Source organism: Oryctolagus cuniculus, chromosome 1 (genome assembly GCF_964237555.1).
Source record: "Oryctolagus cuniculus chromosome 1, mOryCun1.1, whole genome shotgun sequence".
Classification (NCBI taxonomy): Eukaryota; Metazoa; Chordata; class Mammalia; order Lagomorpha; family Leporidae; genus Oryctolagus; species Oryctolagus cuniculus.
The window spans coordinates 219924345-219937414 of NC_091432.1; the positions used below are offsets into that span (position 1 = coordinate 219924345).

The 13070-nt window shown below is 39.7% G+C and overlaps 1 protein-coding gene across 1 annotated transcript in view; it reads left to right on the forward strand.

The window, feature by feature from the left end:
* The window catches only part of PAPPA (pappalysin 1), a 265699-nt gene that overhangs the window by 241651 nt on the left and 10978 nt on the right, over nt 1-13070 (forward strand). Inside the window, exon 21 of the mRNA XM_051855823.2 lies at nt 3340-3438. Coding sequence (XP_051711783.2) covers nt 3340-3438 — 99 coding nt within the window. The remainder of the gene's footprint in view (nt 1-3339; nt 3439-13070) is intronic.

A 13070-nucleotide genomic window follows, 5' to 3' on the forward strand; every position in this document is an offset into this window, starting at 1 on the left:
GTGGTAATTCAAGAAGTCCATTGACATGTATATTATGAAAAACTATGTATATATATGTTTCAAAATTCTTTTTAATCAATATAAACTTATATTAATACCACAGACTTTTTGAAGTACCCTTGTATACCAGTCACTATTCTAGGTTCTGTGAACACAATTGTTTTAGTCAAGTGAAAATAGTAAGTATGCTTTCCTGAGTCATCTGTTATATCATGTTGCCCCCCATCCATCCATCCATCCATCATCTCACAAAATAAACATTTAGTGAACTTAGAATCATTTTTCTCTCAAGTTTCCAGACATTTATCCTAGGAAATCTAGGATACAAATATGGGTGACACATATCCTTTGTCCATAAGGAATTTGCAGTAAAGTAAATGAGGTAAACAATTAGAGAGAGAATTCTAAAACAATGCATCAAGAGCTGTAACCAAAGCAAGTACAAGAAGCTGAATAAGCACAGAACATCTCAGAGCTTTTAGTGCAGCATTTTGGATGGGTGACTTTTGACCTATTTTAAAAATAGGTTGTTTGCCTAAATGCACTGCTAGTTGAAATAATAACATAAGAAATACTGGAAATGAAGAATCTTGAAGTAACAAAGCTTCTCTCATGCTGTTCCCTTTCCCTATCTCTATAAATTCCCCCTCCATATAACTAACCGCTGCTTGTTGTTACCTCTCCTGAAACATCATTTCCTTAGGGACACCTTGATTGAGCTCCTTGACTAGATCAAACCTTCCTACTCTTTGAAAGTATCCTGTAGCTCTGCTCCATACTTCTTATCATAGCTGAAATTGGCTACTTAGATGTTTGCTTATTTGATAAAGTCTTTTTCTTCAGTAGAGTAGAAGGTCTAAAGGTAGGGTTATATCTATATTGACTCTGCTGTATCTCTTGTCTTTGCACAATGTGTAACATGTAGTAGACATTCAGTAACTAGGGTTGAATAGAGGATGAATGGGTGGATGAGAAGGAAAGCAAAAAATAGTGATGTGACAGGAGAGTTTTTTTCATGAGTCAAAGAAAAAGGAATCACTTTCATTTGTTTTTTTTTCTCTTCTTATTCCCAGCTACTCTTTAACAAGTCAGTTCTTTTCATTCTAAGGGAGAGATGATTGGTCAACTTCATTATTCTGGGCATATATGATGAAGAACATAAAGAACATAGTTCGCAACAAACCTCCCGAGGCATAGCGAAAAGGAAAAGGCTTAGTCCTTATTTGCTCATTGTGTTCATCCCTTTGCTCTAATATGAATTATGATAATGTGCTCAATATGCTAGTCACAGCTGTGAGCACACACACTCACACACCTGAATTTGGTTCTTACTGGTTCTTAGCTCCATCATGATAAGAAATTTTTAGACTTCAATAGGGTGGTGATAATGGAATCTGGAATAAGAAGTTAGAAGCACAAAGGTTCTATTGATAAGAATTTGGAGCATAATATGCAAAAGATTGGTATGCCACATACAAGGACGTTTGTGAGCTTTGTTCTCTCAGAGCAGTAGAATGGGTAAGAGAGACTATTGGTTTATCAAGGTGTGCATCCTGGAGTGAGTGGAGTAGACTCAACAATTCCCTGAGGTAGTACGCTATTGTGGTTAGGCTCTCTCTTTTTTCTCAAGGCTATGATGGTCCCACAAATTATGACATATTCCTTCTTTTGAATGAGTCACTAAGCATTAGCAACCTGAATCAGTACTCTAATCAGACTGGTTTCACTTTCTTCTGTTTTTCTATGTTAAAATGTCTTGCAATGTTGCATTTGAAGGGGGAGATACGTGTTCATTGCCTTGAGAAAACATGGACGAATCTGGTTTCTTTATTCCACTCTTGGGTGTCTTGAGAGCCAGAGAGATAAGCCACTTAACCAAAATCACCAATTAATTGGCCAGTTGGCTGACGTTTGAAGGACCAGAACCCTGCCAATTTCTTTTTCCACTGTGCCAGTACAATTACCTTCCATCTCAAAAACATTACTAAGGGCCAAAATTGTGCATAGCATTAAACTAGGTGACTGTGAAACAAAGATCAACTGGACATTGCTCATGTCTTTGAGGAATGTACAATCTTGGACCAACCATGGAAACAAACATGCCATCAAATAGGGTGTGAGAAGTGCTGGGATGGGGCAGTACAAGTGGTAGGGAACAAAGAGGCTCTTGGACGCTCCACTAAGATAGCTCTGGGTTTATAACTTGGCTCCATCATCTTTTCCTCACCTTTGGAGCATCACAATGTTGGAGGAACACAGTGAGGACAAAAATAATAAGTTAATGTAAGCTAGAACAGGCAAGCATGAAGAAAAAAAAAACATGGAACCAACTTAGATTTAAACCACTACTCTGTTTCTGCCAGTGTGATTTTAGCCAAGTTCTATTCTTACTCTGTAAAGTGGGAATAACAATTTCTACCTCACATGTTGTTTGAAGAACAGAAAAAGAAAACAAACATATAAAATATATGACATCAAATATATCCATACTCCTTTTTAGAAAAGACAGCACCATTTTACACAGACTGTTGTGGCAAATTCCTATTAATACTCTGTTTTATTTTTATAATTCATGGTCAGTTTACATTCAAGTTTCTAATGTTTGCATATATTTTATTTAAAATTATATTTTAATTACTCAATACCAGAAAAACTAGCAGAGGAGAGTTCAAGTTTTCTGATTTTTTTTCTTTTTTTTTTCTTTTTTTTTTTTTTTGATAGGTAGAGTTAGACAGTGAGAGAGAGACAGAGAGAAAGGTCTTCCTTTTTTCATTGGTTCACCCCCTAAAGTGGCTGCTATGGCTGGTGTGTTGCAGCCGGCGTGCTGCGTGGATCCAAAGCCAGGAGCCAGGTGCTTCCTCCTGGTCTCCCATGCGGGTGCAGGGCCCAAGGACCTGGGCCATCCTCCACTGCACTCCTGGGCCACAGCAGAGAGCTGGACTGGAAGAGGAACAACCGGGACAGAATCCGGCGCCTGACCGGGACTAGAACCCAGGGTGCCAGCGCCACAGGCGGAGGATTAGCCTAGTGAGCTGTGGCGCTGACCCTGATTATTTTTAAAATAAAATAGGCCCTTTATTCAGGAAGATGTAAGTGATCTATCCTGTGGCTTCACATACACCATTTGTCTCTCAGCATAATCAGGCTCTAGTTGGGGAAAACGTGGCTAGGTAAGAGTCTTTGTAAATCGTGGCAGTGGTGAGTTGTTCAATGGAGTATTGGAAGTAGAAGCCAGATAGGTTGACTGTAGAGCCTTGAGAAAAAAGAGAGAGCCCAACCACCATAGCGTACTACCTCACTCCAGGATGCTAACAAGGTCTTGCTTCCGTCCCTTTATAGCCCTTCATGGGAGACAATTACTGTGATGCCATCAACAACCGAGCCTTCTGCAATTATGATGGAGGGGATTGCTGCACCTCCACGGTGAAGACCAAAAAGGTAAGCCAGTATGCAGTCCTCAACTACTGCCTCCCACATACCTCTGCATCTTCCTGGGCACAATCACTCCCACATGCTGCATGACCCGTCATCCTGATTGTGTTAGTGCTCTGTATCCAAGCTTAATTCCACTTGACGCTTTGACTTTGAATTTCATTACTATCTTTAAAAATCTAAGCTGATAGTTAAAATTTGTCAGCCACTGAGCCAGTGTCATGTGCAGTGCCCCAGATGATCTTTATAGATGTGGTCCTCCAAGTTTAGATCAGATATCAAAGCAGATCACTAGAAGTGCAATAAAGTTCTTTTAGAAGTGAGGACAAAGTAATGTCAGGGTCCAGCTCAGTTGTCAGAGGAAGCTCTTCAGAGCAAGTGGCAGCTGCCATGAGATTTGAGGGATGAGGACAAGGAGGATGTATGAGGAGTGATCCAAGTGTTTGTAATGATCATAGCATTCGACTACAATGATCATCAACCGCTTACAAAACGTGATCACCTCCATTTTCCTCCTGTCCAGAGCAGGGAGCAGCACTGGGAGGGGGGTAGGACTCTCCTCTAACCTTAGCTAAGAAGCGTTTTTGTGATGAATGAGCCAATGGGAAATAATTTTTATTTTTATCCGCATTTACAATCGGAGCTGAAAAATCAGTTGATTTTAAAGATCATTTATTCTAATTCTTTTCAAGAAGGGGAAACTGAGTTCTTGAGACAGGAAAGGCAAAGAATCAGAGTCAGCCATGGGTGATGAGTCCTCTGGAATTATCTGTAGCAGAGTAAGTAGTGGAAGCAGAGCAAAGTTCCTGGTTTCCAAGGAACCAAACCAAATGCCTTTGTATTACAACATCCTGAAGAGGGTTAGTTCATTCCAGAAAGACACTGAAACCCTAAAATTCAGAGGTGAATAGGGAAAGGCCCATGCAATACATTCAAATTGAAGGACTCTTACTATAGCTTTTTGTGGATGAGTAAGGGTGCTAGGTTCTCTGGAATCAGTCAGTCCTGCACAGACAACACTTTGCAGCATGCTTACCTACTTTTGGTTTTTATTTTTATTTTTTGATACAACTTTGAAGGCATACATTATTGCTTAAATACAGGAGAATATAACTAATTTTTGTTGATGAAATTTATCTTTTTCCTAACTGTGAAGCAATACATGTTCTATTCTTTGGAAAATCCAGAAAGAAGGGAACAAAATAATCACTTTGGCTTACATATTCAAATATAACCACTGCTTTACTTTTTGGTGTATTTTGGCCTGTGTATTGTGATCGGTGCAAAGATGTGTGTTTCTATGTATATATCTCTGCATTTGCAGTTTGGAATCTTATTTTCTTTGGCTTTGTTTACTTAGTACAGGAAACATTATGCAAAGGCATCATCTCATGCTGATATAAACTTAGATGTATTAGCTGTATATTTTTGATATATTCTTATTTATTATGTGGATGTGATGTTTGATAATTTATGTGGCCATTTACCTCAGCTTTTATTTTTTACATTTGGGTTACTTCAGTGTCTTACAATTATACATAATGATGATCATGAGCATCTTTGTACATACTTTAATATCTCAGTTATTTTAAAGTTGACAGAATTAAAATGACTGAAATAACAGGTGTAAAAATTTTTAAGCCTTTTGATACCTGTTTCTAAATGAACACAGTCTATAATAATATCTATTTCACACTGCTGGAGTATGCTAGTTTTGAAAATGAATGGACAATGAAGTTTGTCTTTTAAAGAAAAATTTAGGTAGAATGGTGACATCATCTGGCACTATCATTTGGAGATAGAACATCTCTGATTAAAATAATTCTTCAACCTACTGTAACTTATGTACTAAAACATTAAAAAAAAAAGGTTGGTTTTTCTTTTCTTTTTTTGGCATTGTTGGGAGGAGATGAGAGAGACTTCCTTAAATGTATGACTCTTTCTACAGAGTACATGGCATGGAGATAAAGACATTAGATTAAAGTTCAGGTGCAGATTCCAAATTATTATACTAACTTTAGTTTCTTTATGTAGACATATGTGTATGTGTGAGGGAAGTCTCCTTTTTGACTCTGTATTCCTATACCAGGTTTAGTTGCAGCAAGTTCAGACTCCAGGCCTCTGAGATAAGTGCTGAATCTTCTCAAAGGAACTCCAGAATCAGTTTGGTTGCCAGTTCTGGATGTGTTGCCTAATCTGAAACTACATCATAAATGCAGCTTGTTTGGGCTTTTTGTGTTAAAAGATTCTCTCCTGTTTTAAATTATTATTGCCTGTGTTGGATGGGGTTCCTGTTTTCTTCCTTCAAAGAAGTCAATGTCATTTAGCATCTCTGCATGCCCAGCACTGGACCAGGCCTTGTGCACACAGTGGGATTCTGACAGACACAGCAACTGCCCTTGTGTCAGGGGAGCCTTCTGTTGAACAGTGAGCTCCACAACTATGAAATTCATTGCATCTCCTTGGAAAGGGCAGCGAAGGAAAAGGTCTCATAGATAATAGCCTGCAAGTCAAGAATCATTGACATTGAGACCTAATGAAGGAGTAGGAGTCTTCTTGGTGAAGAGGAACAGTGGCTGGAGCAGAAGAGGGAGATCCTGTAAGACCGCTATGTGAAGTGTGAATTAGAGAGACTAAAGACCTCTCTTGTGGCAGACAGAACTTTATCATAACTATTTCAGTTATTCACAGATGTTTGCAGCCTTTCAGATTCAAGATTTCTGGAAGTCTGACTTCTAGAAAGGAAAGGTGTCTCAAAGTCACATTTGCTACAGTTTACACCTCCCAGTTTAGCACCTAAATAAAATTCAACATCTTGAAACTTTTTTCCTCTTTCTGGTATAACACAACTCCTCTTTGCAGTAGAGTGAGTGGTGAATAATAAGTGGAAAAAATAAATAATAACACAAGACACCCCTAAATTAATTACAGCTTATGTCATACACTCTGCCAGATGCTTGGCTTTTTTTATCTTCCAGAATCCTCCCCTCAACCCTCACAGGTTGTGATTACTATCCCCATTGCACAGATGACCCAGTTGGTCTCAGAGTGCCTTTGGGACTTGCCCAAGTCGGCTAGGCTAGTAAATCATAAGGCTTGAATTTGAACCCAGTTTTCTGACTCCCACATCCTGCTCCTTTTCCTACATGAAGCTGAGTCTCAGAAGAGGAAAGCTCATGGAGATAGGACCTTGCCCTCACCACACTTGGCAATGACCCTACCAGTTCTGTTTGGAGACATTTCCTGTGAGCCCAGACTGCCAGGGAGTCTTGGGTGTGGGACCCTCCCCTTGGCAAATGGGAAAGCAATTTTTCCCAACAGCAAAGACAGGGTGGGGAGCAGTTCAGACTCCTAGGCTTGCCAGTCATCTCCAGCGCAGGCAGTCCAGACAGCAGTTTCCCTTGGGCGTCCACAGGGCAGAAGGAAGTTCTGCTTTCTGTCTTGAGTTTCCACAGAGGGAAGCCTCTTAGAGCCAACAGAGAGCTTTTCTTCCTTTCATCTCCTCCCCTTATCTATTGTATCAGTTTAGTTCTCATCTGTCCTCTTGTACTCAGTCCTATATCATGGGAAATCCCCTTCCCCTAAGCATCTAGGTGGACATTCAGAAATTCATCTTTAGAGTATAAATATGCAAACCCCTTCCTAAATCATATGGATTCCATTAATGGAGCACTTACTTTGTGCTGGACTGTGGCTAGGATCTCTGTGCATGGATTCCCACTTCTACTCTAGGACAGTCTAGTAAGGTAAAACATTGAGATGCAAGGAGGTGGGGTCATCTGTACAAGGTAGCAGAGTGTTGTGTGGGGTATAGGGTTTCCTAACTCCAAACAACTCACAATAGCTAATATCTGTTGAGAGCTGACTCTGCCAAGTACAGTGTTAACTGCTTTTACATGTCATTTCATTAACACAACAGCCCTGTTGTAGGTGTTGTCTTGTTATCTTCATTTTTAGATGATGGAACTGCAGCTTGAAAAGGAGACCACAGGGCCAGTAAGTTGTATAAATGAGATGCAAACCTGGAGAGTTAAAATGTCATAACACCTGCTTTTAACCCCTTTGAACATCTTGTTGCAATGGACTTGGGTTTTGCCCTCCCTGTTGTAGGTGAGCTTCTTGTGTGTCCAGAGATTTATTCATTTCTTCTTGATCTTCCAATTTGTTGTCATATAGCTGTTTGTAGTAGTTCCTGATGATTCTTTTGAGTTCTCTGGTATATGTGATAACATCTCGTTTTTCATCTCTGATTTTATCATTTGAGTCTTCTCCATCCTCTTTTTTTTTTGATTAGTTGGGCCAATGGCATATGATTTTTTATTTTTATTTTTTGGAAAAAAAAAAGCTCTTCATTTCACTGATCTTTTGTGTGTTTTTTTTTTTTTTTTAGCTACAATTTTATTTATTTCTTCTCTAAATTTAATCATTTCTTTCCTCTTGCTAATTTTGGGTTTGGTTTGTTCTTGTTTCATGAGTTCCTTGAGATGTACTATTAGATCATTTGTTTGGTGCATTTCCAATTTCTTGATGTGGGCACTAGTTGCTATAAACTTCCCTCTTAATGTTGTTTTAGTTGTATCCCAAAAGTTTTTTGTTTTTTAATTTATCTAGTTGATTTGAAAGAGTTACAGAGAGAGGTAGAGACAGAGAAATAGTAAGGTCTTCCATCCACTGGTTCACTCCCCAAGTGGCCACAATGGCCAGAGCTGAGCCAATCCAAAGCCAGGAGCCAAGAGCTTCTTATGGATCTCCCATGTGGGTGCAGAGGCCCAAGAACTTGAGCCATCCTATGCTGTTTTCTGAGGCACTTTAGCAGGGAGTGGGATTGGAAGTTGAGCAGCTAGGATTCAAACTGGTACCCATATTGGATGCCATCGCTGCAGGCTGGGTCTTTAACCTGCAGAACCACAGTGCCAGCACCTTCTGTAAATGTTGATAAGTGTGTTATTATCTTCATTCATTTCTAGGAATTTTTTTAACTTCCCTTTTGATTTCTTCTATGACCCCGTGTTCATTTAGGAGCATATTGTTTAGTCTCCATGTGTTTTCATATGTTCTAGAGATTCTTAAGTGGTTAATTTCCAGCTTCATTCCAGTATAGTCAGGAAAGACACATAATACGATTTCAACTTTCTTTTAATTTGTTGAGACTTGCTTTGTGGCCTAACATATGGTCCATCCTAGAGAAGGTTCCCATGCACTGATGAAAAAAATGCATATTCTACAGCTGTGGTTGAAATGTTCTGTAAATATCAATTAAATTCATTTAGTCCATAATGTAGATTAGTTCTTTGTTGATTTTTTGTCCAGTTGATCTGTCCATTGAAGAAAGGTGGGGTGTTGAAATCCCCCATTATTATTGTATTGGAATCTATGTGTCCCTTTTAAACCGTTAACATTTGTTTTAAATAGCCTGGTACCTTGGTGTTGGGTGCATATACATTTATTATAGTCACATCTTCCTGTTGAATTTCTCCCTTAATCAATACATAATACCCTTCGTTGTCTCTTTTAACAGTTTTTATGGTAAAGTCTATTTTGTCTGATATTAGGATGGATACTCCTGCTTTTTTCCCCTTTTTGTTAGAATGGAATATCTTTTTTCATCTTTTCACTTTCAGTCTGTGTGTGTCTTTGTTGGTGATGTGTATTTCTTGTAGGCAACAAATAGATGGGTCCTGTTTTTTAACCCAATGAGTCAGTCTGTATCTTTTAATTGGAGAATTTAGGACTTTTATATTCAAGGGTATTGTTGATAAGTAATGACTTGCTCCTGTCATTTTTCCATAATTATTCCTGTTGTTTGTTGTGGATTTCCTTTTTACTTTACTAGGAGATTTTCTACCTCCACATTTTTTCATAATGATGCCTATTTTTCTGTGTGTAGCACATCCTTATGTAAGACTTGGGAAATGGTGACATATTTTTCAGTTTCTGTTTGTTTAGGAACTTCTTTATTTCACCTTTATTTATAAATGATTACATTGCTGGGTATTGTATTCTGGGTAGATAGATTTTTTTCTTATTTTACAAGTTGGATTATGTCACTCCACTCTTTCCTAGCCTGTAGGATTTCTGATGGTTAATCAGCTGTCAGTCTAATTGGGGATTCACTGAAGGTAATCTGGAGTTTCTGTGATGCACATTTTAGAATCTTTTCTTTATGTTTTACTGTTAGATCTTGACTATAATATGTTATAGTGAAGATCTTTCCTGGTCATGTCTATTAGGAGTTCCATGTACTTCCTGTACTTGGATGTCCCTTTCTTTCTCCAAATTTCTGAAAATTTCTATTATTCACTGAATAGCCCTTCTAATCAATTCTCTCTTTCCACACCTTCAGGAACTCTTACAACCTGTATGTTGGGTCATTTGATAGTATCCCATAAATCTCTAAAACTGTTTTAAGTTTTTCTTTAAGATTTGTTTACTAGCTTGGATATTTTTACTTCTGCCTCTCCAAGCCTATTGTTAAGGCTTTCCACTGTATTTTTTATTTGACATATTGAATTCTTCATTTCTAATATTTCAGATTGATTTCTCTTCAATATCTCTATCAGCATAATTTTTCACCCATGTCATGTATGGGTTTCTTTAACTCATGAATTCGCTCCTCATTGTTGTTGAGCAATCTTATGAGCATCCTTTTGAATTCATTTTCAGGCATTTCATCACTCTCTTTGTCTTCACATTTTAATATCAAAGTATTGTCGTGTTCCTTTAGAGGAATCATATTATCTTCCTTGCTCATGTTTCTCATATTTCTACATTTATTTTTAGGCATTTTTGGAACTACTTGTTGTTTTTCTCCTCTGATGGCTTTTATCTTTGAAATATGCCTCTGTGCCTTAGTGGAGTGTCTGTTCCTTCAGTGAATATTCAGAGATGTGTGCTGGGTGAGGACAGGAGCGCCAGTCAGTGCTTCAGAGTGGTGCAAGAGTCCAGGCTGACACCCAAGTTGGGCGTGGTAGATCTCCTTTAATGTCAGCAGGGGAGGAGGGTATGATCACATCATCTGGTGGATCACTGCCTTCCCTTCTCTCTGCCAAGGTGATCAATGCCCAGGGAGAGCCCACAATGGCTACACACCCCACCCACACAGGCACATGAACCACACAAATGATCTGTACAGCCCTCAATGTGAGGCCAGAGCCTTCTGCAATGACCTACCCCAAGCACTCAGAGAACTTTGAGATTCTAAAGCCAGACACAGTGATTTTCCAAAGACCCAGCTATACCCCACACCCCATTGTGCAGTCACAGAATTCAAAAAATCATAGCATGCAGTGCTCCTACAGTCAGTGGGAGCAGGATATCCACTCTCAGCCCCATGAGCCTATTCCTTCCATGGAGAGAACTGAGGCATTCCCAAACCCTGCTGCCTGTTTGTGTTCTCCCTTAGTGTTCATGGAGGGAAATTCTCAAAAGCTTAAGTGGGGTACCCCACCCCCTGCCAACCCTCCAGGCAAGACTCAAAGTCAGTAGGGACTGTGGATTTATTCTCAGATAAAGTCCCTTACTTGAGGGTGCATGAGCTGTGGCTGCCTGCACTTGATTTATCAAGATGGTACCACTTCCCTGGTTGTCACTGTGAGCCCTTGCATGGGGTATGGGAAGCAGGTGATGTGTTCTGTATTCAGGGAGTTAGGTGAGGCCTCTATCTCCAGGTATTGCTCCTGGCTGAAATCAAAGTCAGTGTGGTCTGCAAGGTTCTCCTGAGGCAATATCACCAGTGACATTGGGTTTCCACAGACTATATATAGTCTGTAGACTATATAGACACTGCTCTATAATAAGCTGGCATCTCCTGACTGTTAGACTTTTCACTGCAGAGTATGGTGCTCTGCAGGAGTGGGGAGGTGAAGGAAGCAAGGCGGCTTCCCTGCTCCAAACGTAGTAGTTCCTTGGACTCCAGTCAGCTCCCCTGGCTGAAGCCATTGGACGACTGTGGAATTCCCTTTCAGCTAAAACTCTAAATGGTAGGGTGCACAACAATTTCTTTCTACATTGATAATGGAAGATAGCGGCTCCCCATTGGTAGCTGGCTGCAGCAGTATCTCTTCTCTGTTCTTATCCCAGGGAATCTTCTTTATTTTGTCACTTCTTTTTTTTTTTTTTTTTTTTTTTTTTTTTTTGACAGGCAGAGTGGACAGTGAGAGAGAGAGACAGAGAGAGAAAGGTCTTCCTTTTGCCGTTGGTTCACCCTCCAATGGCCGCCGCTGCAGCCGGCGCACCGCGCTGATCCTGGCAGGAGCCAGGAGCCAGGTGCTTTTCCTGGTCTCCCATGGGGTGCAGGGCCCAAGCACCTGGGCCATCCTCCACTGCACTCCCTGGCCATAGCAGAGAGCTGGCCTGGAAGAGGGGCAACCGGGACAGAATCCGGTGCCCCAACCGGGACTCGAACCCGGTGTGCCGGCGCCGCAAGGTGGAGGATTAGCCTATTGAGCCACGGCGCCGGCTCTATTTTGTCACTTCTTCACTGAAAATTTCCATCAGTCAGGCCTCTGGAAATGTGGTTCCTCCTTCATTCTTTTCATATCCCAGAGCAGCTGGAGTTAGTGCGGCTACACTATTCAGTCATCCGATTTTAATTTTTTGAACTAGGATGATTGTGAAGAGATAAACTAACCATTGATGGTCATTTTCATGAGACATTCCAAAAGGATGATTCCTCACTGTGGGAACGCTACATATTCTCTATCTTTCCAAACAAGATACCTCTCTACTTATCAAGACAAGATAGCAGAGCTGCAGAGAGCAGCCACTTACACTTGGACCATCATCATCATTTATTGAACACATATTTCATGCTATATACTATGCTAAGTTATTTACCTGAATTTTATTTTTATTTACTTCTACTTTTTATTTTATTTGAAAGACAAAGATCTTTCCTCCACTGGTTCACTCCCCAAATGCCAACAACTTCCAGGACTGAACCTGGAAACTAAACCAGGTCTCCCACAAGAGGGGTAGATACTCAGATGAATGAGTCATCACTTGCTGCCCTCCAGAGTGTACATTAGCAGGAAATGGAAGCAGAGGTGGATGTGGGACTTGAACTCACATATTCTGACACGCAATGCAGGCATCCAAAGCAGTGACTTAACTGCTGTGCTAAACACCACCTCAAGAAAGACTTTAGCACTGGTGGGATTAAGTTTTACACTTCATCCAAAATACAAGGGTACTTAAAATGTGTGTGGAAAAGTGGAATTGAAAATCAGTTTATTTTGGCACAAAAACTTTTGAAGTCCATTTGTAGTTTTATTTTTAATAGAACATAGTTCCTTAAATTTGTATATGTGAAATACATGAAGTTTGTATACCTTAAATAAAAGATTTCCAGGTTTAAAAAAACTTAATTTCCATGAACTTTTTGTAGGTGGTTCATAGGCTTGGATTTTAATTTTTTTGCAATAAAACAAACATCTTTTAATTCCATTTTCCCCAAACTTTATGAAGTACCTTCAGACTTCTCTGTAGCACAACTATTATTTCTTCCATTTTGAAAACAAAACAAAACAAAACAAAACACTGAATACCAGAAAAGGGGAGTACATTGCCTCATAGTAAAAACTAAACAAGCAACAAGGCAAGGACTCAAACCCAAGTCTGCTTCTCCTATAGGCCAGTGC